This window comes from Cannabis sativa, chromosome 8, assembly GCF_029168945.1.
Source record: "Cannabis sativa cultivar Pink pepper isolate KNU-18-1 chromosome 8, ASM2916894v1, whole genome shotgun sequence".
NCBI lineage: Eukaryota > Viridiplantae > Streptophyta > Magnoliopsida > Rosales > Cannabaceae > Cannabis > Cannabis sativa.
This window is the reverse complement of record NC_083608.1, coordinates 46,410,709-46,435,363: the sequence shown is the minus strand read 5'-3', so window position 1 is coordinate 46,435,363 and position 24,655 is coordinate 46,410,709. Positions and strand designations below refer to the sequence as shown.

Genomic DNA, 24,655 nt, shown 5'->3' with positions numbered 1-24,655 from the left:
CATTAAGTCTAACTCTTTTAACTTAATATATACGCTTTTATTATTAAAAAAAAAAATCAATCGTATGAAGTAGCTCAAGTTATAATTACTTTGATATTTTAAAATGTTTTAAGAAGAAAACTTTTTTAAGCTCCAGAATATATTCCTAAGCTGAAAAAAGATGTAGTTTTTTAATCGGGATCAGCCAATTATTTGTCTGTCCAAAAAAGTATTAAGCACTATACTTTGGTTTTTCTATTATTTAATAGCTCAAAAAATGAGATAAATTAGTTTATTAAAAGATACATAAATCTTCAATAATAAACTTACTTTATTATAAAGTTTTTAAGCCACACATATTCTTCATATATAGGTAATATTGTGGTGCTTGTGTGTATACATATATCCTTATTAAAATGGATCAAGCAAAGAGTGGAATTGATCCCAGGAGCGGTTTCAACTCAGCAACCAAAATTTTCCATAGCCTCAGACCTTCCATTGATTTTCCTCCCCAAAATCTTGCCCTCTCAGTCCCTGAATACGCTTTCTCCATTCACCCAAAATGGCCAGAATCAGTCGCCTTCATCAACTCAGATACCGGCCACCGCCTCCTATTCTTCGACTTCGTTCGCCGGACAAAAACGCTAGCCGCAAATCTCCAAACTCAGATCGGACTCTCCAAGGGTGACGTCGCCTTTGTGCTATCACCTAACTCGGTCAATGTTCCGATTCTCTACTTCGCTCTCCTCACCATCGGCGTCGTCGTCTCTCCGGCTAACCCGCTTAGCGCCGAGTCAGAGATCGATAGACTCGTCCAGCTCTGCAAGCCGGTATTCGCCTTCACCAGCTCAGAAACGGCTCACAAGCTCCGAAATCACCGCCTCAGAACCATGTTAATCGACTCGCCTGAGTTCGACTCACTTACAACGAGTTCGAATCGGGAATTGGAGTCGGTTACGGTGAGGCAATCCGATTTGGCAGCCGTTATGTTCTCTTCGGGGACCACCGGGAAGGTCAAGGGAGTGATGTTGACTCACCGGAACGTGATTGCAACGATCGGTGGGTACCACGCGAAAGCCAAGCGAATGGGGAAGAAATCGCCCAAGGTAGCGCTTCAAACGGTGCCGTTTTTTCATGCTTACGGATTTTTTTACTGTGCGATATCAGTGGCGGTGGGGGACACGGTGGTGGTAATGATGAAGCGGTTTGAGCTGAGAAAAATGCTTGGAGCGATTGAGGAGTTTAGAGTGACGAACGTAGCGTTAGTGCCACCGATTGTGGTGGCTCTGGTGAAGAGTAGCACTGATGTAACGGCTGCCTATAACTTGAGTTCGTTGGAAACCGTTACCTGCGGTGGGTCACCACTCAAGAAGGAAGCCATTGACGCCTTCAAAGCTAGGTTTCCCAAAGTAACACTGACGCAGGTTTGCCGATCTCCCTCTCTCTCTCTCTATATATATATATATTCCAACTATGATAGTTAAAAACATTTGTATTTGTGAGTAACCTCAGTTACATGTAAAAAAAAAATAAATAATAACTAGCAATTTACTAAATTATGCTAATTTTTTTTTCGTTAAGATGGTTAGATTTAAAATTTTTTATCTAATTTTATAAAAAATTATTACATGGATGAAAATTCAAGTGACATGATTTAGTACATATCAAAGTTTGAGGGAATGATCGATTTGGTAGATATCAAAGTCTGTGAGCATGGTTTAGTACATAGACAATTAATTAAACAGTAAAATTGAATGAAATTAGACAAAAGTCCTTAAATTTAACAATCTCAATATTTCAGGAGAATTTTTAACGGCTAAAAAAGTTCAAGGGGCACAATTTAGTATATGTCATAGTTCGGGAAAAAAGTAATAATTAGTCTAAAAAAATAATAGAGAAAGTATTTTATTATAGCTGTATTATATTTTCACCGTATCAATTAAGTATGTTAAGTGTCAACTTAAAAATATGTAGAGATATATCTATTTAATAAGTGATCTAAGTATCAATTTTTTAGCACTTAATGATAAAAAAAAATACTAGTGCAATAAAATGGTAAGATAAAATACATTTGTTATAATTTTTTTAATTAAAATTATACGTGTAACAATTATAATATTACACAAATATTCTTAAGACAAAATAAAACAAAAAATAATAAAATAAAGAGAAATTATTCTATATATTATTTTTTTAATTTTTTTTTTTCAAATTTACAGTTTGGGTTTCTAAGGTAGTTTCTCCAGTGGTTTCTATGTGGGCTGCTATACGATTTTTAGTTACAATTTAGGGTGCTTTGCTAATTGCAATTGAAGTTTTTATGTAAAATTCTGTAAAAATACAAAACAAACTGTTTTAAAGTGTAAAAATAAAAAAAATTCCTAAAATAAAACTACTCTTATTATTTATTGATTATTTTATTATTTAATTTTAAAAGAAACATTATTGAATAGTAATGTGAGTATAACTTAGTGTGTGTGATACTCACGTTCAGTATTATTATATGATTCGTTTGGTATGCTGTATTACACTGTATTATTGTATTGTATTATATAAATTGTATTTCATGTAATATATTTAATATAAAATTATATATGGTATTGAATTGTATGGGCATATAATATATAATATTTTAATATAAATTAAAATTTAGCATAATATTATATAATTTAATTTAATATAATATAATACAATTTAATATAACGTACCAAATTCATAGTGTATTTAATTATACTAGTACTTCATCATTAATTTATACAAGTATTGTATACATCATCGTTTAGGAAACTTATTAATATTTTTAGGAAAAATAGAATTTTGATTAATTAGTACACTGAATATAGTCTATTATATGGATAAATGGACCCATATAAAAACGAGAGGAAGTAAAAAATATATATACTTTAATTAGTAATAATATATATTTATAATTAAAACTGATAAATATGATAATAATTTTAACATGTTAGTTGGACTGTCTTATATAGAGATCAAAAGCTCAAATTCTTATAAAACCATCTTTATTTATTTATTTTTTTGAATAAAAGATTGACATTTTATTAACTTAAAGAATTAGCCAATATAATACTTAAAACACGATCTGACAATAAACAACTACTACGCACAAAAAAATGCCTTGTTAAGAGAATAAAAAAAATATGCATATATTAATCGTCGAGCATAATAAATAAAAAAAATATGCCTCCAACTTTAATTTGGGTCCCCCACTGACTATATCCATATATTAATCGTAGAGCATAATAAATAAAAATAAGCCCATCAACCGTTTACCAAAAAAAAAAAAATGTAATGGTAAAATTATATAAAAATAAAACTCTTCATCCATTATATGGTGATCCATTTGGAATTTGGAGCATTCACCTAATATATGTGTAAATTTAAGTGTTAATAAGTAACAAGTAATTAATTACGTACTTATATATCTAGGCCATTATAGTTACGAATTATGTGACTACACTACAAAAATAAATAATGATCACAATATTTAAGGGATACATTAATATAATGATTAATTGTGTTATAATTAATTATTAGGGTTATGGGCTTACTGAGGCTACGATGACAGTATCCCGACAAGAGAGCCCAGAAGAAAGTGAACAGGTGGGATCATCAGGTAAGATTGCAGAAGGTTTGGAAGCAAAGATTGTAGATCCTACTAATGGACTTGCCTTGCCTCCCTTCAAACCAGGGGAGCTTTGGATTAGAGGCCCTTCAATAATGAAAGGTATAATTAAATAAATACACGGTTATGTACGTATATGACCAATTAATACTATGTATAACATACAAGTGTTAAATTTTAAGGGTTAAACTAGAATAATATGTTTAGGGAAAAATAAGAAAGAATAAGAAATAGGTAGAGCTACTGCATGTACTTTATACACAAATATATATATAATGCGCAGGTTATATGGGTGACAAAGAAGCAACGTCGGCAGCCATAGACGCTGATGGTTGGTTGAGGACTGGTGACCTCTGTTACATCGATGATCAAGGTTTTCTTTATGTTGTCGATAGGCTCAAAGAATTAATCAAATACAAGGCATATCAGGTTATATATATTTGCATACATTAAATATATTGATCATCATAACCATCGTGGCCTTAATTTGATACAATGTATGATCAGGTCGCTCCAGCAGAACTGGAACAGTTGCTTCAGTCCCACCCAGAGATACTCGACGCTGCTGTAATACCGTACGTAATAATTAATACAAGATTAATTAATTAAACATTTTTTAATACTTATATATATATATTTGTTATACCGAAATTAAATACAGTAAAATTGGAACGAATTACCGATAGAATAATCTGGCTGAGTCGCGGACAATGTCGCTCTCTTTAAGACGTTTCGCGGCTCTGCCCGAAGTGTGCACGGCAGTCTAGCAACCACGGCGTCCCCAGGATAAAACAGCCTCTGTATAAGTACGATACGTTCTGCACCGAACTGTATCGCTCTGTAACACCCTACTGTTGCTCTCAGAAAAATCGTAAAGAAAGAAAAGAAATTTTTTTAATGTAGAAAAGGTGTGTTCTTACGTTGTTCTGATACGACTTATATAGAAGTCGATCGAAGAAAAAAAAACGGTAAGAAAACGGTAATATTATCGTGGGAGGAGTTGGATCGTGGGAGGAAAAAGCGGATCATTGACTGATCGCGTTTTACCTCTTCTGATCACGTGTTAAAAATTAATTAATAAATAAATAAATAAAAAATAAATCTTTATTTAATTAAATAATTTTTCTTCAAAAAATAAAGTGACACCTCACCCGCCAACCCGGCCCGGCTCGGATCGGTCGGTCGGACGGACGGCGGCGGCGGCGCGCGCGCGCGTGTGGTGGTCCAGTGTGTGAGTCCTCACCCATGCGCGCAAAACTGGGTACCCCTTGGGGCCCAAACCCATATCTCAAACTTGCACTAGATATACACTTAAAATGTAGTGTTTCTATCCCATGTGGGACTCCTACTCACACACTTCACTTTTCTATTTTTTACATAATTTCATACAAAGTTCCAACAATCCCCCACTTGAAATTTTTTAAAAATATTTTCTCGAGCAACCTCAACAACTATAAGACAGTGCTTCAGCAAAGATATCTTTCGATTTGAATCTTGCATAGTGAATACGATTTAGATTTTACTAGAGTGACTCGAAGTCTTGAACTCTATCTCTAACGTCGTACCACGCACCAATCTTTCAAGGGTGTATTCAAATAAGCCCGTGCGTTAATGGCCATGCACGTCTATCCCAGTATAGTGAACGCTCTAGAAATTTTGCCCCAAATTTCATAGGAAGCGGCCCCACTCCCACATTCACATAGGTGAGTCTATCAAGAGTACTCCTGTAGCTCGGTACTCCACTCCACATAGAGTATAGATCTCATTAAGAGTTTCTATTAACTCATCCTCTTATCGCTTCAGGACTTCATGCTTCTCGTATAACTATAGCATGATCAACACATATCAACTCATAATTTGTTATTACCCGTTGAACCTAATTCTTGGGATCTCCAGTCATTAGGTTGGGTTACCATTATGAGTGACTCATTCTTCTAAGGGCAATAGTCCCATTCCTTTCGAAGTTTTATAGACTTTCACTCTAGCTAGTCCTTTCGTCAAAGGATCTCGCTAAATTGTCATCGTTGCGTACATGATCCACTCTAACCTCTGTTGAGAGGAACTCTCTAACAAGGCCGTGCTTACGACGGATTTGTCGTTTCTTACCGATTATAAGTAACGGTTCGGACTTTTGCAATAGCCGCGTACTATCGCAATGGATCAACACAATTGTATCGGTTTTTCCCATAAAGGGATCTCGCCAAGCGTGCTTCTAAGCCAACTCGCTTCTTCACTAGCGAGGCTAGTGCTATCATTTCGTACTCCATGGTGGATCGTGCTAAAATAGTCCGTTTCTTTGACTTCCAAGAAACGGCGCCACCGCCTATGCTAAAAATATAGCCACTTGTAGCTTTGGAGTCATCCGACAAAGTGTTCCGCCCGCATCACCGTATCCTTCAAGGATACCGGAAACCTTTGATAGTGTAATCCAAGGTTCATGGTTCTCTTAAGGTATCTCATTACCCTCTCAATAGCATGCCAATGCTCTATACTAGGCCTACTGGTAAACCTGCATAATAATCCCACGACATAGGCAATGTCGGGTCTCGTACAATCAGTGGCATATCGAAGACTGCCAATGATGCTCGCAAAATCAGATTGTCTCACACCGTCACCAGTGTTATTGAATAGCTTTACACTTGGATCATATGGTGTGCAAGCAGGTTTACAAATAAAGTAATTATATTTCTTAAGAATCTTCTCAATGTAATGAGATTGATCCAAAGAAATTCCCTTTTCAGACCTAGTAATCTTAATACCAAGGATTACATCAGCTTCTCCGAGGTCCTTCATATCAAAGTTAGCACACAATAATGATTTCACAGCATTAACAGCATGGATATTTGAACCAAATATAAGCAAATCATCCACATATAGGCAAATAATTGTGCAAATGTCATTATGAGATTTATAGTAAATACATTTGTCACTTTCATTCACTTTGAAACCATCTGAGATAACTAAATTGTCAAACTTCTCATGCCATTGCTTAGGTGCCTGCTTAAGACCATACAGGGATTTATCTAACTTGCAAACCTTATGTTCCCGGCTCGGGATCACGAACCCTTCAAAGTTGATCCATGTAAATTTCTTCTTCTAATTCACCATTAAGGAACGCCGTTCTAACATCCATTTGGTGCACAACTAAATTGTGTATAGCGACGAGAGAAATTAAAACTCTAATGGATGTTATTCTAGTGACAGTGAAAAGGTGTCAAAGAAATCTACATTCTCTCTTTGTCTAAAACCCTTTGCTACTAAGCGAGCTTTGTATTTGTCAACGGTTCCATCGGGTTTCAATTTCTTTTTCGAATCCACTTACAACCTATAGTTTTGCACCCAGTGGCAAGATTGTATAATGCCGTGTTTTATTCTTAATAAGTTGAGTCCATTTCATCATCAACGGCCTCTTGCCACAGTGTCGGCATCTATGGAAGACAAAGCTTCTTGGAGGTTGGCAGTGATCCTCCTCTAAGGTGTAAGCACAAAAATCCGAACCAAAAGTTTTTTCTACTCTAGCTCTCTTGCTTCTTCTAGGTTCTATTTCATTACTCTCAGTGTGCTCATTATCCCTAATGGTAGGAACATTGCTAGTAGATGTACCCCCACTATTTCTTAATTTAAAAGGAAATCTATGTTCATAAAATTCAAAGATCATTAGATTCCACTATAACATGTGCATTCAGATCATAGAATCTATATGCTTTGCTATTCACCGCATATCCAATAAATACACATTCATAGGCTCTACTAGCTAGTATTATTCTCTTAGGATCAGGAATCCTAACATAAGCTAAACAACCCTGTGTTCTAAAATAAGACACATTTGGTTGCCTATTTTTCAAGATCTCATAAGGTGAAAATTTACTCTTAGTTTTAGGAACTCTATTCGAACATAACAAACGAGTTAATAAAATTTCACCCCACCGGTGAGATGCGGCACTTAATTCAACAAAATAGCCACAACTAATTCGGTAAATGTTCTATTTTTTCTTTCAAACTTTACCGTTCATTTCGTGTGAATATGGTGCGGTCCTTTCGTGTATCATACCATGTGAATTATAAAATTCAATAAACGAGTTTGATTCATATTCGGTTCTCTATCACTACGAAGCATTTTTATTTTCTTATTATATTGATTCTCAATTTCGGCTACGAATAATTTAAACATGTCAAGTGCATCATTTTTATTTTTCATCAAGTACACATAAGTAAAGTCAGAACAGTCATCTATGAAAGTAATAAAATAACGTTTACCATTTCTGGTTAGCGTTCCATCAAGTTCACATATATCAGAGTGTATCAAATCTAAAGGTTCGGTTTCTTTAGTAATTGATTTATGTGGTGTCTTAGTTATTTTTGCTTGACTACAAAAGATACATTTTTCAAAATCCTTTTCTGACATTTTCGGGATTAAGCCAATATTACTCATATTCTTAATGATACGTTTATTAACATGACAAAGTCTAGAATGCCAAACATTAAAATCACACAAAGCATGTAAGCGAAGAAGATACTTTATTAAATTCAACATTTAATTTAAACATTCCATCGGTAGCATAACCCTTCCCCACAAAAGTACCATTCTTAGTGATGGTGTACAAATCACCCAATTGTTTGAGTAAACCCACCTTATTAAGCAAAAACCGAAACCGCATTCTTTCTCATCTCGGGAGTGTGCATTACATCTTTCAAGAATAAGGTTCTTCCCGAGGTAAACTTTAGCTCCACGTTTCCAGTTCCAAAGAACAATAGTGGTGTGGGAATCTCCCAACAACACTTTCTTGTCATCGACAGCGGTGTATGTCTTAAACATAGCACGATCATAGCAAACATGGCGAGAGGCGCCAGTGTCTACCCACCATCCTTCTGATCCACCAATCATATTGATCTCGGAGATCATAGCTATAAAAGCTTCTTCGGTCAAGTTAGCTTGCGGAGCGCAGCTAGGCTTGTTCCGACACTTTCGTGCCATATGACCCGCTTGTTACGGTTGTAACACAAAACCGTGCGGGGTCATTACGTTTATGTGGAGGTGGTCGCCTTCCATGTTGGTTCCTATTATGGTTCCAACTCTGATTATTGTTACGAGGAGGGTTGTTGCGGTTAGAATTAGAATTCGAGTTGCGGTTCTGATTCTTAAAATTTTTGCCATTAGGCTTCAGAACCGCTGGTGTGGATTTCTTAGTGTTGTTGTTTGAAACAACAAGCACTTCATCTTTCTGGTCTTGTTTTCTTGCTTCCTCCTCTATACGAAGGCGGGTGATCAAACTTTCTAAGGAAAATTCCTTAGTCTTATGCCTGAGAGTACTTTTGAAATCCTTCCAGGAAGGGGGTAACTTATCAATTAATACAGCAACTTGAAACTGTTCATCTAAAGTCATACCTTCTGAGATGATCTCATGTGCAATTTTCTGAAGCTCGTGAGATTGGGCTTCCACAGGTTTGTCGTCCACCATTTGATACTTGAGGTAGCGACTGACAGCATACTTTTTAGTTCCAGCTTCTTCAGTATCGTATTTCTTTTGCAGAGCATCCCATATTTCGTTTGCTGATTTATCTGAATTATAATAGTCATACAGATCGTCAGATAAACCGTTAAGAATAAAATTTTTACAGAGGAAGTCATTTTCGACCCAAGAGTCCAAATCCTTTTGTTGCTTCTCGCGTTCAGCCTCTTTGTCCTTGTCGGTAGAAGCTTCAGAGACGACTGGCTTCAGAGCAGTGAGAACAAAAGCAACTTTCTTCATCGTCAGGTAGAACAACATCTTCTGTTTCCATCGCTTAAAATGTAATCCCTCAAAACGGAAAGGCTTGTTAATATCGTTAGAAGCAGAACCAGAAAATTCATCGGTAGCAGCCATAGCAGAACTGAACGTCTTAAAATTGTTATACCGAAATTAAATACAGTAAAATTGGAACGAATTACCGATAGAATAATCTGGCTGAGTCGCGGACAATGTCGCTCTCTTTAAGACGTTTCGCGGCTCTGCCCGAAGTGTGCACTAGCCTAGCAACCACGGCGTCCCCAGGATAAAACAGCCTCTGTATAAGTACGATACGTTCTGCACCGAACTGTATCGCTCTGTAACACCCTACTGTTGCTCTCAGAAAAATCGTAAAGAAAGAAAAGAAATTTTTTTAATGTAGAAAAGGTGTGTTCTTACGTTGTTCTGATACGACTTATATAGAAGTCGATCGAAGAAAAAAAAACGGTAAGAAAACGGTAATATTATCGTGGGAGGAGTTGGATCGTGGGAGGAAAAAGCGGATCATTGACTGATCGCGTTTTACCTCTTCTGATCACGTGTTAAAAATTAATTAATAAATAAATAAATAAAAAATAAATCTTTATTTAATTAAATAATTTTTCTTCAAAAAATAAAGTGACACCTCACCCGCCAACCCGGCCCGGCTCGGATCGGTCGGACGGCGGCGGCGGCGCGCGCGCGCGTGTGGTGGTCCAGTGTGTGAGTCCTCACCCATGCGCGCAAAACTGGGTACCCCTTGGGGCCCAAACCCATATCTCAAACTTGCACTAGATATACACTTAAAATGTAGTGTTTCTATCCCATGTGGGACTCCTACTCACACACTTCACTTTTCTATTTTTTACATAATTTCATACAAAGTTCCAACAATATTTTATTGAATTTGCGAACAGATATCCAGAGGAGGAGGTTGGTCAGGTGCCGATGGCTATAGTGGTCCGGTTGCCTAAAAGTACCTTGACAGAAGCAGAGGTTAAAGATTTTGTAGCCAAGCAGGCAAGCCTCTAACATTTTATGAGTTATTAATTATATATTTCTTTAATGATCTAGTTATAATAACCAACAATTAAACACATATGCATAATTTTCATTCGAGTTATAAGTTTATTATCATAATCTAATCTATATATAATTTTGTATTAATTAAATGTAGGTTTCCCCGTACAAGAAGATAAGGAGGGTTGCATTTGTAGATACCATACCCAAGACTCCCTCTGGCAAAATTTTAAGACATCAACTCATCAAAATTTTCATCCCATCATCACCCTCATCTCGAATGTGATACATTAATTACTTTACATTACATGTATAATTAAACTAAAAATTAATTAATAAATCAAAGAGGGACACATGACATTTACATATATATATATTAATTTGATATTTCCTATGTATACATACATATATATATGCTTGTGTATTTAAAGTATACTTTCATGCTACTGCAAGTGCTCGTAAACGTAGCAATGAAATTGTTCAATTGCAAGACAGTGCTGGTAATTGGAAGAACTGGTCTTCGGGGCTTGATCTTGTTATTGTTGATTATTTTTCCTCTCTGTATAATGCCGAAGGCATCACTTGTGATACTGTTGTGAGAGGCATCAATTGCTCTGTGTCTAATGTTCATAATGAGGCTCTTTTGCAACCGGTTACTCCTGAGGAAACTGTTGGCATGGGTCCTGGCTTGATCAAGCAAGCTCTATTTCAAATGCATCCTGACAAAGCACCAGGCCCTGATGGCATGGGTCCTGGCTTCTTTCAGCAGCATTGGGAAACTGTTGGTCCTGATATTGTGCAACTTGTTACGAATTTCTTTGTTACTGAGGAACTTCCACCAAGTATAAACGACACTCACCTCGTGCTGATTCCTAAAAAGAAGAACTTTACTACTATGGGTGATCTGCGTCCTATTGCCTTGTGTAATGTCTCTTATAAAATTGTGGCCAAAGTTCTTGCAAACAGGATGAGAGGCATGATTGATCTTATTATCTCTCCCACACAGAGTGCCTTTATACCTGGTAGACTTATATCTGACAACATTATGGTTGCTTTTGAAGTCATGCATTATCTGAAGCGGAAAAGAAGAGGTAAAAAAGGCTTCATGGCCTTGAAACTTGACATGAGTAAGGCATATGATCGTGTCGAGTGGGACTATCTGAAAGCTGTTATGGTTAAAATGGGATTTGCTAGTAAATGGATTAATCTTATTATGAAGTGTGTTACCTCCGTCAGATATTCTGTGGTTCATAATGGTCATATCTTGGGGCCAATCATTCCTTCTCGTGGGATTCGTCAAGGTGATCCATTGTCTACTTATCTGTTTATCATTTGCGCTGAAGGTTTTTCAGCTTTAATCAAGAGTTATGAGGCTAACAGAATCATACAAGGCTGTCGCGTGGCTAATGGGGCACCTTCTATTACGCATATGCTCTTCGCTGATGACAGTTATCTTTTCTGCCAAGCCACACCTGATGCCGCTGGTAGTATGAGCAGACTTCTTCACGCTTTTGAGCTTGCTTCGGGACAGCGTGTTAATGTCACCAAGTCTTCCATCTTTTTTAGTCCTAACACAGTAACTTCGGTTAAGGAGCAAATCACTTCTATTCTTGGAATGGCCGAAGCAACTGCTGGTTCTTTCTATCTGGGGCTTCCAAACATTATTGGGAGGAAAAAAACAGTGATTCTTGGCTTTCTCAAAAACAAAATTGTTAACCGAATCAACAGTTGGGATGGTAAATTTCTTTCTCGTGCTGGGAAAGAAATTTTGCTTAAGACTGTCATCCAATCTCTCCCAACGTATGCCATGAGTGTTTTCCTTATTCCTTTGGGTATTTGCCAAGACATTGAGAAAATTATGGCAAGCTTTTGGTGGAAAACAAAGAGTTCAAATGGACAAGGTATCATCTGGATGTCTTGGGATCGTATGGCCGCACCTAAAGACTCTGGGGGTATGGGATTTCGACATCTCCATGACTTTAATCTTGCTATGTTAGCCAAGCAAGGCTGGAGACTTCTCTACTCTCCTTCTTCTCTTGCTAGTCAGGTGTACAAAGCTAAATACTACCCTCGTACTGATTTTCTAAATGCTGAATTGGGTAATAATCCTAGCTTTGTCTGGCGTAGCATTTGGAGTGCACAGCATCTGGTTCGGCTAGGAGCTAGAATCACTATTGGTACTGGTATTTCAACACATATCCTCAAGCAACCTTGGCTTCCTGACTCTGTCAACCCCTATGTATCTACTACAGGACCGGGTCTCGATGGGTATATGGTAAGCTCTCTCTTTGATGTCTCAACTCGAAGTTGGGATGTCTCTCTTGTCCAGGATATGTTTAACACACGGGATGCAGCTCTCATTCTTGGAATTCCTCTTAGCTCTACCGCTACTGAAGATTGTTGGTCTTGGATTGGGGATAGAACAGGCAGCTACACTGTCAAGTCTGCCTATGCTATGTTGCAACTTCAGAAGACTTCTCGGTCTGGGGATAACAATTCGGGATTCTGGCACAAACTTTGGCACCTTAAAATACCGCCAAAAGTGACAAATTTCATGTGGAGAGCAGTTTCTGATGCTCTTCCTACATGCCTCCAACTGGTTACTAAGTGTGTAAGTATCTCTCCCACTTGCCCTGTTTGTCATCTACATGCCGAAACACCTTCTCATGTTCTTCTCAACTGCCCGCTTGCTCTAAGCTGCTGGCACAAGGTTGATTTGATTCCTCTAGCTGATTCGCAAGGTACTATTGGTCATTGGCTTTATAGTGTGTTTGCTAATTATGATGATGATGTTATCTGTCGTGTGGTTATGATCTGTTGGGCTCTTTGGAAAGCAAGAAACACCTTAGTTTGGGACAAAAAAGCTTCTTCTGCTTCTCAAATTCTCTCTTCGGCTTGGGTTACTCTTGATCATTGGCGTAAAGCTCAAGACAAAACATGTTTATTATCATCCTCTCTTTTGCATGATGGTAGTAACATTGAGCAATGGATTCCACCTGCTTCTAATACGATCAAGATCAATGTCGATGGCGCTATATTTGAGAAGGAAAATGCCTATGGGTTTGGAGTGGTTGCACGTGATTCAACCGGCCAAATAATTGATTTTATTGCTAAATATTACCATGGGGATTACAAGGCGGAGGTAGTTGAGGCTTTAGGGGTCAAGGAGGCCCTTAGTTGGATCAAGAATAAAGGGTGGAATACAATGGAGGTGGAAACTGACAGCTTACTCACTGTTCAAGCAATTTTTAGTACACAACAAATGTCTTCGGTATTTGGTTTGGTTACTAAGGATTGTAAAATTTTACTGTCTTCTTCACCAAATACTAGTTTACGTTTTGTTAAACGATCAGCAAATCGAGTGGCACATTTTGTGGCTAGACGCTCTCGATTTTACTCTGATCGTAGCATTCTTGAGAATAATGTTCTAGCTGATCTTCAAGCTATTTTGTAATTAGAATGCTCATTTCAATGAAGTTGATATTTCATTTTCAAAAAAAAAAAAAAAAAAATGAAGCCATGATTTTTACATGATAATGTTCTGGTTACAGCAAATTTTATTTAAACTTTTAAAGAATAAATAGAGAATTGGGGTAAGTTAAAAAATGCCTCTTTTATTCATCAATTAATCAAATTTACCTCTAATTTTATATTTTTTTGAAATATACCTCTTTTTATATGTATTGTACCCAAAATACCCTTACATAAGAGAATCACATGGAGAGTATCTTGAAGTGTCAGGGGCAAAATTGGTACAATGTTTAAGAAAAGAGGTAAAAATGATAGATTTTAAAAAAGAAGGTAAAAATAAAAGAGGACAATATAAAAAGAGTATAGAGTGTAATTTCCTCATTTATTTTCAAATTAGAAGGCCCATAACAATCATTGGGCTTTAAAGTGGCCGCTTAATGGGCCTAATCTTCTAACGAAACAGAGAGTGAGAGAGAGAAACGAGATCACAACTCGGTTGCGTGCCCGGTGACTCGGTGGCTTGGCTCACCACCATTTTTTTTTCCATCTTGGACTGTAATTCAGTTAACATTAACAACACAACAGAATGAAAATTCTAAACCAGAGCTACAACAACAACAACACTCCTCCTCCATCCTAGCTACCCATTTCTCTTATGTCTTAATCTCCTAAACTTCCTAACCTAATCCAGATTCATCCATAGTCCTTGGATCTGCACCTTCGGTTTCCATCCGATGGACATCCTCTTCGCTCAGATCCAAGCGGACCTTCGCTCCAACGACGCTCTCCGCCAGACCGGAGCGCTCCTCCAAGCTCTGCAACATTCGGCCGCCGGTCGAGACATCTCCGTTCTCGCCAAGTCCGCCGTCGAGGAGATCGTTGCTTCGCCTGCTTCCGCTGTATGTAAGAAACTCGCATTTGACCTTATTCGGTCAACGCGTCTCACTGCTGATCTTTGGGATACTGTATGTACTGGAATCCGTAATGATTTTGAATTCCCCGACCCTGACGTCACTGCTGCGGCTCTCTCCATCCTCGCTGCCATTCCTTCGTATCGTTTGTCGAAGCTTATTACTGACTCGAACAAGGAGATCAGCAGTTGTTTTGATTCGCCGAGTGATAACCTTCGATTCTCCATTACCGAGACCTTGGGTTGCATCCTCGCACGTGATGATCTCGTGACGCTTTGTGAGAACAATGTGAATTTGCTTGATAAAGTGTCCAACTGGTGGTCTCGTATCGGCCAGAATATGCTTGATCGATCTGACGCTGTTTCAAAGGTGGCGTTTGAATCGGTGGGGAGGTTGTTTCAGGAGTTCGATTCGAAGCGAATGAGTAGATTGGCCGGTGACAAGTTAGTGGATAGTGAGAACTCGGTTGCTATTAGGTCCAATTGGGTATCGTCAATGGTGGACTTTGTTTGGAAGAAGCGGAACGCTTTGATGGCGAGGTCACTAGTTATGCCGGTGGAGAGTTTCAGGGCCACAGTGTTTCCGATAGTGTATGCTGTCAAGGCTGTTGCTTCGGGCTCAGTTGAGGTTATAAGGAAGCTATCGAAATCCTCAGGTGGTACCAATGGGACGGTTGTGGATTCCAATGCAGAGAGGTTGGTTGGAGTTTCAGACGTGGTTTCGCATTTGGTGCCATTTTTGGCGTCGTCGTTGGAGCCGTCTTTGATTTTCGAAGTTGGTATTAACATGTTGTACTTAGCTGATGTTGCTGGAGGGAAACCCGAGTGGGCTTCACAATCCATTATTGCTATTCTCACGCTCTGGGATAGACAAGAGTTCTCTTCGGCCAGGGAAAGTATTGTCAGGGCTGTAGTTACGAATCTGCATCTTCTGGATCTTCATATGCAGGTATTCTTACTGTTTTTCATCTTTTACTTTTCAATTCGAAGAAACAGTTTGGCTTTCATGTATTTCATAGATGTAGACGCAGGATCCTGATGACAGTATAATTCACGTGTGTTACTATAAAAGGAATTTATATCAAGGGATAGTAGTAGCATTGTTTTACTGTTGCTTTTAATTTCAAATGTGAAAATAGTTGAGCTTAATTGGTTGTCTTGTAGATGATTCGAGAAAAAATTATGTTTTGAGGAGGATTACATAATTGGGATAGTAAAATATATTATTATTTATTTGAAAATATCTGATATATTAAATTTCGGGGTTTTAGATTTCGTTGTTTAAGAGGCTGCTGCTGATGGTAAGAAACTTGAGGGCAGAATCAGACCGGATGCATGCTTTAGCATGCATTTGTCGGACGGCTCTTTGCGTTGATCTGTTTGCAAAGGAAAGTGTGAGAAGAGGTCAGAAACCTCTGCCTGGAACTGACATTGCTTCTCTTTTTGAGGATGTTAGAATAAGAGACGATCTTAATAGTGTAACAAGTAAAAGCTTATTTAGAGAGGAATTAGTTGCGTCTTTGGTTGAAAGTTGTTTTCAGCTGTCTTTACCTTTGCCTGAACAAAAGAACACTGGTATGGAAAGTAGGGTCATTGGAGCGTTGGCATATGGAACTGGTTATGGCGCATTAAATTGGACAGAGCCTTCTTTGGAAGTAGTAGAAGTTTGTCGGCCTTGTGTGAAATGGGATTGTGATGGGCGAACTTATGCACTTGATTGCTACCTAAAGTTGCTTGTTAGGCTGTGCCAAATATATGATACAAGGGGAGGTGTTAAAAGAGTTAAAGATGGGGCTTCTCAAGATCAAATTCTAAATGAGACAAGGTTGCAAAACTTGCAACGTGAGCTTGTGAAAGATTTACGTGAGGTATTGCATTTATGAAGTTGTAAATACTTTATACAGATACTTTGCTTTGGTTATGCATTGATTAGGCTTATAATTTATGTCCGTTTGGCAGATTAATACCGCAAGGATATGTGCCCGTGTTATATGGGCTGTTTCAGAACACATAGATCTAGAAGGGCTGGATCCACTTTTGGCTGATGATCCTGAGGATCCTCTGAATATCATTATATCAAATATCCACAAGGTTTTATTCAACGTGGATTCATCTGCAGATACAACAAATAGGCTTCAAGATGTTCAGGCAGCTCTTTTATGTGCCCAGAGGTTGGGATCTCGCTATGCAAGGGCCGGACTATTACTGACTAAAGAACTTGAAGAATTTAGGACCAGTACAATGGCTGATTCTGTCAACAAGCATCAGTGTCGTTTGATACTGCAGAGAATCAAATATGCTACTAGCCATTCAGAAAGCAAGTGAGCACTTCTAATTTTAATCTATCTATGGATTCAAACAACATCATTATTTTACAAGTAAAGTTCCATCTTGCTGCTAAATTATGGCCATGCTGTCTGAGCAACTCACTTGGTTATGCTGTTTACCATGCCTTTAACTCATTTTTATTGAAACAAATAGAAATTACACTTGGGGAATTTGCCTACTGAACTTATTACATTGTTTTTTCAGGTGGGCCGGAGTAAGTGAGGCCAGAGGTGATTATCCATTTAGCCACCATAAATTAACTGTTCAATTTTATGAAGCAGCTGCTGCTCAGGATAGAAAGTTGGAAGGGCTGGTTCACAATGCTATTGTAGAGCTTTGGAGGCCCGATCCGAGTGAGCTAACTCTTTTGTTGACAAAGGGAGCTGACTCTACGCTACTTAAGGTGCCTCCTACTGCAGTTACTTTGACTGGTAGCAGTGATCCCTGCTTTGTGGAAGCATATCATTTAGCTGACTCTGGTGATGGAAGGGTCACATTGCATTTGAAGGTAAACTTTGCCCCTTAGCTGCTGTAGATGCAAAAGTCTACATTTATTTATCACGTAAAATGCGCTCCTTGTACCTTAGCTGCTGTGTTGGATTAATAATATGCATTTATAACAATTCAATTCATCTTGAATGAAAAGATTATCAATTTCTTTAAATTTGTTCTCTTGTAATGTAAGTTTGGGCGGTCCTCTGTAGTTCTAAGTCTTACACCCCCCTAATATATGTGAATTCAAAAATATAAATAGAATGCCTTCTTGTTATGTTTGACAGAATTTTTTGTTTGGTTTTTTAAAATTTTCTACGTGTAGAATTGTATCAATTAAAATTTTATTTATTATAGTAGTGATTTTTTTATTTTATTTTTTTATCTTTTTAAATATTAAAGCCATGAGTTTTTGTGCAAAAATTTTTGGACAGAGGATGTCAATGGAATATAAGATATTGGTTTAATCGGATATCATCTTAACTTTGTTTCCATAAACTAAAATGAGAGCAGGCTTTCTTTTCTTTCTTCTGTTTTTTTTTTTCTTTCAAAACCCACGTATTAATATTACTATTCCAACTTATGATGTGCAGGTCTTGAATTTAACAGAGCTCGAGCTAAACCGTGTGGATATTCGGGTTGGATTATCCGGTGCACTTTACTTTATGGATGGGTCTCCTCAAGCAGTGCGGCAGTTGCGTAATCTTGTGTCACAGGTTTTTCTCCTCACCTCCACTTATATTTTTTCTTTTTGTCATGGATTCCTTTTTACTTTATCATGTTTGGGGGAAAACGAGGTGTCGGGCCTGCACTTTATATAAATTATGTCATTTTTTTGCTTATGGAGATTTAGACTGTTTGTACTATTGTTGGTTCTTCTTGTTTCAGGATCCAGTATTGTGCAGTGTGACTGTCGGTGTGTCTCATTTTGAGAGATCAGCCCTTTGGGTTCAAGTCTTATACTACCCATTCTATGGTAGTGGTGCTTCTGGGGATTATGAAGGTGACTATGCTGAAGAAGATCCGCAGATCATGAGACAAAAAAGAAGTTTAAGACCAGAATTAGGAGAACCCGTCATACTGAGGTGTCAACCATACAAGATTCCATTGACTGAGCTTCTTCTGCCCCACAAAATCTCTCCTGTTGAGTTTTTCCGACTCTGGCCTAGTTTACCAGCTATTGTAGAGTACACTGGTACATATACTTATGAGGGGAGTGGTTTTAAAGCTACTGCTGCTCAACAATATGGTGCCTCACCGTTTCTGAGTGGGCTTAAATCTCTGTCATCCAAGCCATTTCATAGAGTTTGTTCACATATCATTCGGACAGTTGCAGGATTTCAGGTAATTATATTTTTCACTTCAATTTTAAATCAAACTCTAGTTGTATTTTCACATCATCAAAGCTATCACTGCTACATAGTTTGAGTTGGGCAAATGGTTTTCCGGATGTAGTGTTTACCTGGTTTAAGTAATATTAGTTAGAATTGAATCTATTCAATTAGAGTTTTGGCTCCCTTGTAGTTACGTAACAAATCGTTAGGTTCTTAGGTTGTTGCCACCTATGATGGTTTGGTTTGTTAGCTAATAATACTTTCGCCAACGAGCTGTCTCCAACATTTGATTTACTTAATTTTCGTACATGTACAGCTTTGTTTCGCTGCAAAAACATGGTACGGAGGCTTTTTAGGTTTGATGATATTTGGAGCGAGTGAAGTGAGCAGGAATGTGGATCTTGGTGATGAGACAACAACCATGATATGCAAATTCGTTGTTCGAGCTTCTGACGCATCAATAACGAAGGAAATCGGATCAGATCTACAAGGCTGGTTAGATGATCTCACCGATGGGGGTGTTGAATACATGCCTGAGGACGAAGTGAAAGAGGCAGCTGCCGAGAGACTTAGGATCTCGATGGAGCAAATAGCATTGCTAAAGGCAGCACGACCAAAGGCGAAAATTCCGAAGCCTGATGGTGATGAAGATAGCGAAAATGATGAAGACGAGGAAGACGAATACAAAAAGAAGGAAAAAGAAAAGGAAAAGGAAAAGAAGAAAGAGGGCGAGGAGGAGAAGAAAAAGGGACCTTCAACGATGTCGAAGTTAACTGCAGAGGAAGTTGAGCATCTTTCTCTCCAAACTGCGGTGCTCCAGGAGTGGCACATGCTGTGTAAAGATAGGGATACCAAAGTGAATTAAAGGCCCCTTCAATTCCTAGAAGCACAAGAGGTTTGGACATAATTTTTGGTGTTGTTTGTATTCTTAATTCTTTTTTCTATTCTATACGGATGAAGTAGTAGGTGTTGAAAATCTCTGATTTTAGTGAGTATATTTGTTGTGGTCTTCATTTTTTCAAATGGGAATTGCCTTGTATATTTTGTACGGCTAGTTATTGATATTTTTCATGCTGAGAGTGAGTGAGAGTTGTCGTTATGTTGGTTTGACTCCCAACTAATTTAATCGTTAATGCATAGTTACCTTACGTTTTCACTTTGTTAATCGTATTATTTACACAGACAACTCAAGACCTAAAAATAAAATCCAAATACATAAAAAAGTCACACTACCATAAGATTTCACTATGCGTTTGGTTAGAGGTAATGAAATAGAAAGAAAATAATTTTCGTTGCATTCTTTTATTTAGTTGCATTTATAAATATTGGAATAACATTGCAATGAAATGTTCTTTCTACTATTTTAATGAAATGACTGCTCCATTCAACAAAAAAGAAAAGATAATGTAACAAAAGAAAAAATTTAAGCATTTTAAATTTTATTTCATTCCATTCTTATTTCCATTTCTATTCCTATATTTTTATTACTCCCAACTAAACGCCACCTAATAGAGTATAGTTATTATTGAATTCTACGCATTTTACTTTAATAAGTACTTTAAACCACCAACTCATATATACTAGTACGAATTACCACCCGTGCCCAAACAAACCTTGTTAGCAACTTATGACCATGATAATTGATGACTATTATGGATTAGATTCTTTCCACTATGGCAATGCAAAAGATGATTAGAAAGGTAAAACAATAGAAGTTCTATTTCTCAGCTGGGACCAAAATGACTCTTAATGGTATCAGTTCCCACAAAAAAATAAACCCGTCACTAGTTGAGGTCCCCCCTATACATATAACAGTCTCGCTTGATTCGGTTCATATATTGAATTTCTGAGGAACACTCTCATAATCATCAAGGTCAAACCTTGGTCGCTCTCTCCCAGCCTGAGCAAACAAACATAAAAGATTTATAAGTGATCAATGATTTTCCCATAATAAGGTTCAGCTCAGCTAAAATCGAACGTGATTAATTGATTATTAACTCACCTTTGCTAAGTATAAAGGATCACATGAGATGTGCTCATCCATGGCAGTCAGCTTCCTTGAAAGCATCATTATCCTGAGAATTACAAATGAGAAAATCAAAACAGAGAAAGGCCCAAATGTGATGCTTCTACTGAATGCCTACTGTTTTTTTTTCCTTTGGATAGTTGTTCCGCTATTTTAAAAATATATATGCAATCTACCTTTGAATCGATGAGTCAATGTGTTCGATCATCTCACAGGATTTATACTGTTCAGGATCCTCATGGAATCTAACCATTCCATCTTTCTGGTTAATTGTTGCAAAGATCTCACCATCTTGGATCTGCAAATTGACCCAAAAAAAATGTCAGCTAGTGATATGAATTTGAATTTGTTATACCATTTAATACGGTGAGATGGAAAATACCATTTGCAGCACATGCATTTCAGCTTCCTTGGCACTGTTTAATTGAACCGTGTTCGCTATATCTTGGAGGGAGAGAGTCAAGTATGTCTGAGTCAATCTCTGAATATTTCGCTTATACATAGAAGATACAACCTGATTTACCAGTCCAAGATTGTTGTCCTGGAAATGATTTTCAGAAACATTGTTAGATGGCTGAAGCCCATGAAAAATAAGTAAATCCACTAATTTCTGAATATCACTAGATTGAACATAACCGGGTATGTTTTAGAAAACTCACACTTTCGAACTTCTCTCTGTTGGCCTGAACATATGCCTCCAACTCTGTAATTTTTCCAGTACCATAGCTATTTGCCAATTCAATATAGGGCTGATCAAAGAAGATAGCGAGCAAAATAAGAGACCACTAACTCATATGACTAAATAACATATTTCTAAATTCATGAAAACATCCGCAACTCATTCAGATAAAATGTCATAGAACAAAAAAGAGTGTGCCAATTACCGAACAAAAATTCTTCAGATTTCTCTGAGCTACTGAAGAAGTGTACTTGGGGAGATTTGTCGAGAACTGCCACCAGAAATGAAAGTAGAAACAAACAATTCTATCAATTTGTAATGAAAATTACAAGATATTTTGCAAGACAAATGAACTGTGAAGTCATAGTATCTAAATTCAAAGTACAAGGAAATAAAGGAATGAAATAAAACAAGAAACATACATGCCCGTGGAGAATGAGAAAAACCAAAATGTATTTTTTGTATGCTTCAACTGCTATGGCGTTAACAGTAGACATTGGAGCAGTTACAACCTGAAGTATACAAGAAAGAAAATAAGTTTGGTCAACTAAATCAAAGGTTCATATTGCAAAAAATTAAAAGAAAGTGACATATGATGGCAGACATTGTGTAGAAGCTCCAATGATTTACGGAAGTGCTTTTGCCCAATGCATATCATCCCCCTATTATAATATTTAAAAAATATATGTAGTCAGAATTTTTTCTCATTGAAATCACAAAATATCTACAGATGTACTCGAGAAACAGCTCAATATTAATCAAGACAAAAATAACATATTTGCATTGCATGTTCATCATCATTCATATCTCCTAATAAAAGTTACCTGGATCAACAAACTAATGAGGCTTTCAAACTACATGGTTTTTTTTTTTTTTAAAAAAAAAAAAAACTAGGCTCTCTGCCTAACCCTACAACATTTGGGGACTGGAAAACTGTAACAAAACTCAAACTTAGATCTTTGGGAGGAAATCACACGCCTTACCATTTGAACTCTCTCTCTTGGTTTTCCAAACCAAATAATTAATTCTTGAAATTTTTTTGACACTTTTCAAAATAAAAGCAATCTAAATAAATATCCAAAAGAACATATGGATAATAACATCAAGGAACAAGAGAATAGAAAATAACAGCAATGTGTGAAGAGCCTCCGAGTTTAACAGAAAAGATCCCAATAAGATCAAAGCATATAACAACAATTAAACAAGATTTTCGACACAAACACAGAAGAAACTCACCCATAATAGCAATAGAGAAAAAGATCCCTTGGCTGATCTACCTCAGAAATGTCATCATGTAAAACAGACAGGCCTGTTTTGTAGGATTTGGCCTGCAAACAAAGAAGAAGAAACTCTGGATGCAAGGTAGTCAAATATTCAGATGAGACCTGAAGTTTCCTAATAGCAGTCAGCATCGGAGCAACCCCGCGAATTGGAGCTTCGAGCAGCAAAACTTGGTCTTTAAACCTCTTACAAACAGATATGACTGCACAGATCAAACAAGCAGCATTAACAATAGCCTCAGGAAAAGTGCAGACTAGTTTATAATATATCAAATAATTCAGAATTAAATGCATACATTTCTCAGGAGCCAATCGAATCTGCTCTGCAGCACAAGAGCTGATAAATCTAGAAATGGCTAGAACCAGGGTGCTTGCCCGCTCTTTCGTAACTGGACCAGACGAGCATGCTTCTCTGTAATCAGATAAACATCCCATGAACAAGAGAGGAATAAAAAATCAAATTCAAGAAGCTCGGATGGAAAATCATTTAAATAAATGAAACACCAGTCAATTTTCTCAGACTTTCACAAGGAAACACATGTCTATGTCTGCCACCAATCCAAAAGTAAATATGTTCATAATCCAATTAACAATTTCTACATTTCAGGATCAAACAAAACCACATTTCCACCCCAGCATACATGTCACTGCAACTCAACTGATTCAATTCCATGTTTACAAGTCCCCCATTCTTCTCAAATACAATAACACTTGATTAAACTCATCAAACATATTAGTAACTATTGATTATTTTCGAGTGTTTCAAGATCAAAAGGAGGCTAGGGCACAAAGTTCACAACACCGATTCTACTTCCTATAACCAATTCAACATTGGCAATAATCTAAAACCCTAACACGTGAAAAACTTCAGCAAAAAATATACGTTTATACAAACACATCTATACTTATATAAATATATATATGTAATGAAACAGAAGATTACAGAATATAGAGGAATCCGAGAGAGTGCTTGGAAGGGTCGAGTTGGTCAAGAGCAGAAAACAATCGAACCGACTCGGAATGAAGCGATTCCTCAGCTTGCTTGAGAATGGTATGGAGCCTCGTCAGGTCTCCGGCGCTACTCGATAGCCCCTGAATCTGAGTCACCACTGCTTCAACCGCGTCCATGGCTTTTGCGAAATCGATTTTCAGGAAACAAACTCCGAAAATTCAACCGGAATTCGCTTCACTCAACTTTCTCAGTTCTCAGTTCTGACTCAGACGATTTTTCTGCCTTAATGAACTGTGGGATCCAAACCGACTCGTCTTTCGTACTGAGTCGACTCGGACGATTCCAATTTAAACTGCGGAAGCAATGTGGGCCGGACCAGACAAGAAATGAAGCCATATTTTTATAAATACTCAAAATTGAAAAAAAAAAAAAAATTGGTAAAAATATAGAAACAATTTTTATTTTATCTTTTGAGAAAACAGCATTAAAAAGATTCATTAATGCATGACATCAACTACTATAATTTACTTCTATTTTTATATTCTTTAAAATACACTTATTTTTATTTCATGCTTTTCTCGAAGGTCTGGAGAAAGTTGCAATCAATAGGGAAAAAAACCTCTCTTTCTGAAAGAAAAAACGTAAAATTCTTTTTTCTTTCCGCAGGGACCAAGAGATTGGATTTGGATCTAGCCGTAAGAAGAATGCTTGGCTGATAAATAACTCACTTCTTGGTCTTCAACCCCCTCAGTCACTACGAGCGCCCCGGATCAATGCAATGGGATGTGTCTATT

The 24,655-nt window shown here is 37.3% G+C and overlaps 3 protein-coding genes across 3 annotated transcripts; 2 read left to right on the top strand and 1 right to left on the bottom strand.

Moving 5' to 3' along the window:
• The first annotated feature begins 67 nt into the window (after positions 1–67).
• Positions 68–10,785, top strand: LOC115701567 (4-coumarate--CoA ligase-like 9). Its single transcript, XM_061102088.1, has 6 exons — positions 68–1,403; positions 3,535–3,724; positions 3,906–4,051; positions 4,130–4,197; positions 10,287–10,389; positions 10,547–10,785. The coding sequence occupies exons 1-6, from the start codon at positions 396–398 to the stop codon at positions 10,673–10,675; spliced, it is 1,644 nt and encodes a 547-aa protein (XP_060958071.1). The 5' UTR covers positions 68–395; the 3' UTR covers positions 10,676–10,785.
• A 3,496-nt stretch (positions 10,786–14,281) lies between these two features.
• LOC115701566 (protein TPLATE) lies at positions 14,282–20,080 on the top strand. Its single transcript, XM_030629385.2, has 7 exons — positions 14,282–15,719; positions 16,042–16,638; positions 16,730–17,091; positions 17,303–17,606; positions 18,184–18,306; positions 18,479–18,934; positions 19,241–20,080. The coding sequence occupies exons 1-7, from the start codon at positions 14,595–14,597 to the stop codon at positions 19,787–19,789; spliced, it is 3,516 nt and encodes a 1,171-aa protein (XP_030485245.2). The 5' UTR covers positions 14,282–14,594; the 3' UTR covers positions 19,790–20,080.
• A 536-nt stretch (positions 20,081–20,616) lies between these two features.
• Positions 20,617–24,235, bottom strand: LOC115701568 (COP9 signalosome complex subunit 3). Its single transcript, XM_030629387.2, has 11 exons — positions 23,853–24,235; positions 23,206–23,321; positions 22,866–23,112; positions 22,234–22,291; positions 22,052–22,141; positions 21,835–21,900; positions 21,610–21,699; positions 21,333–21,491; positions 21,127–21,248; positions 20,927–20,999; positions 20,617–20,824 (listed from the first exon to the last, which is right to left on the bottom strand). The coding sequence occupies exons 1-11, from the start codon at positions 24,035–24,037 to the stop codon at positions 20,756–20,758; spliced, it is 1,275 nt and encodes a 424-aa protein (XP_030485247.2). The 5' UTR covers positions 24,038–24,235; the 3' UTR covers positions 20,617–20,755.
• Between the last annotated feature and the right edge of the window lie 420 nt (positions 24,236–24,655).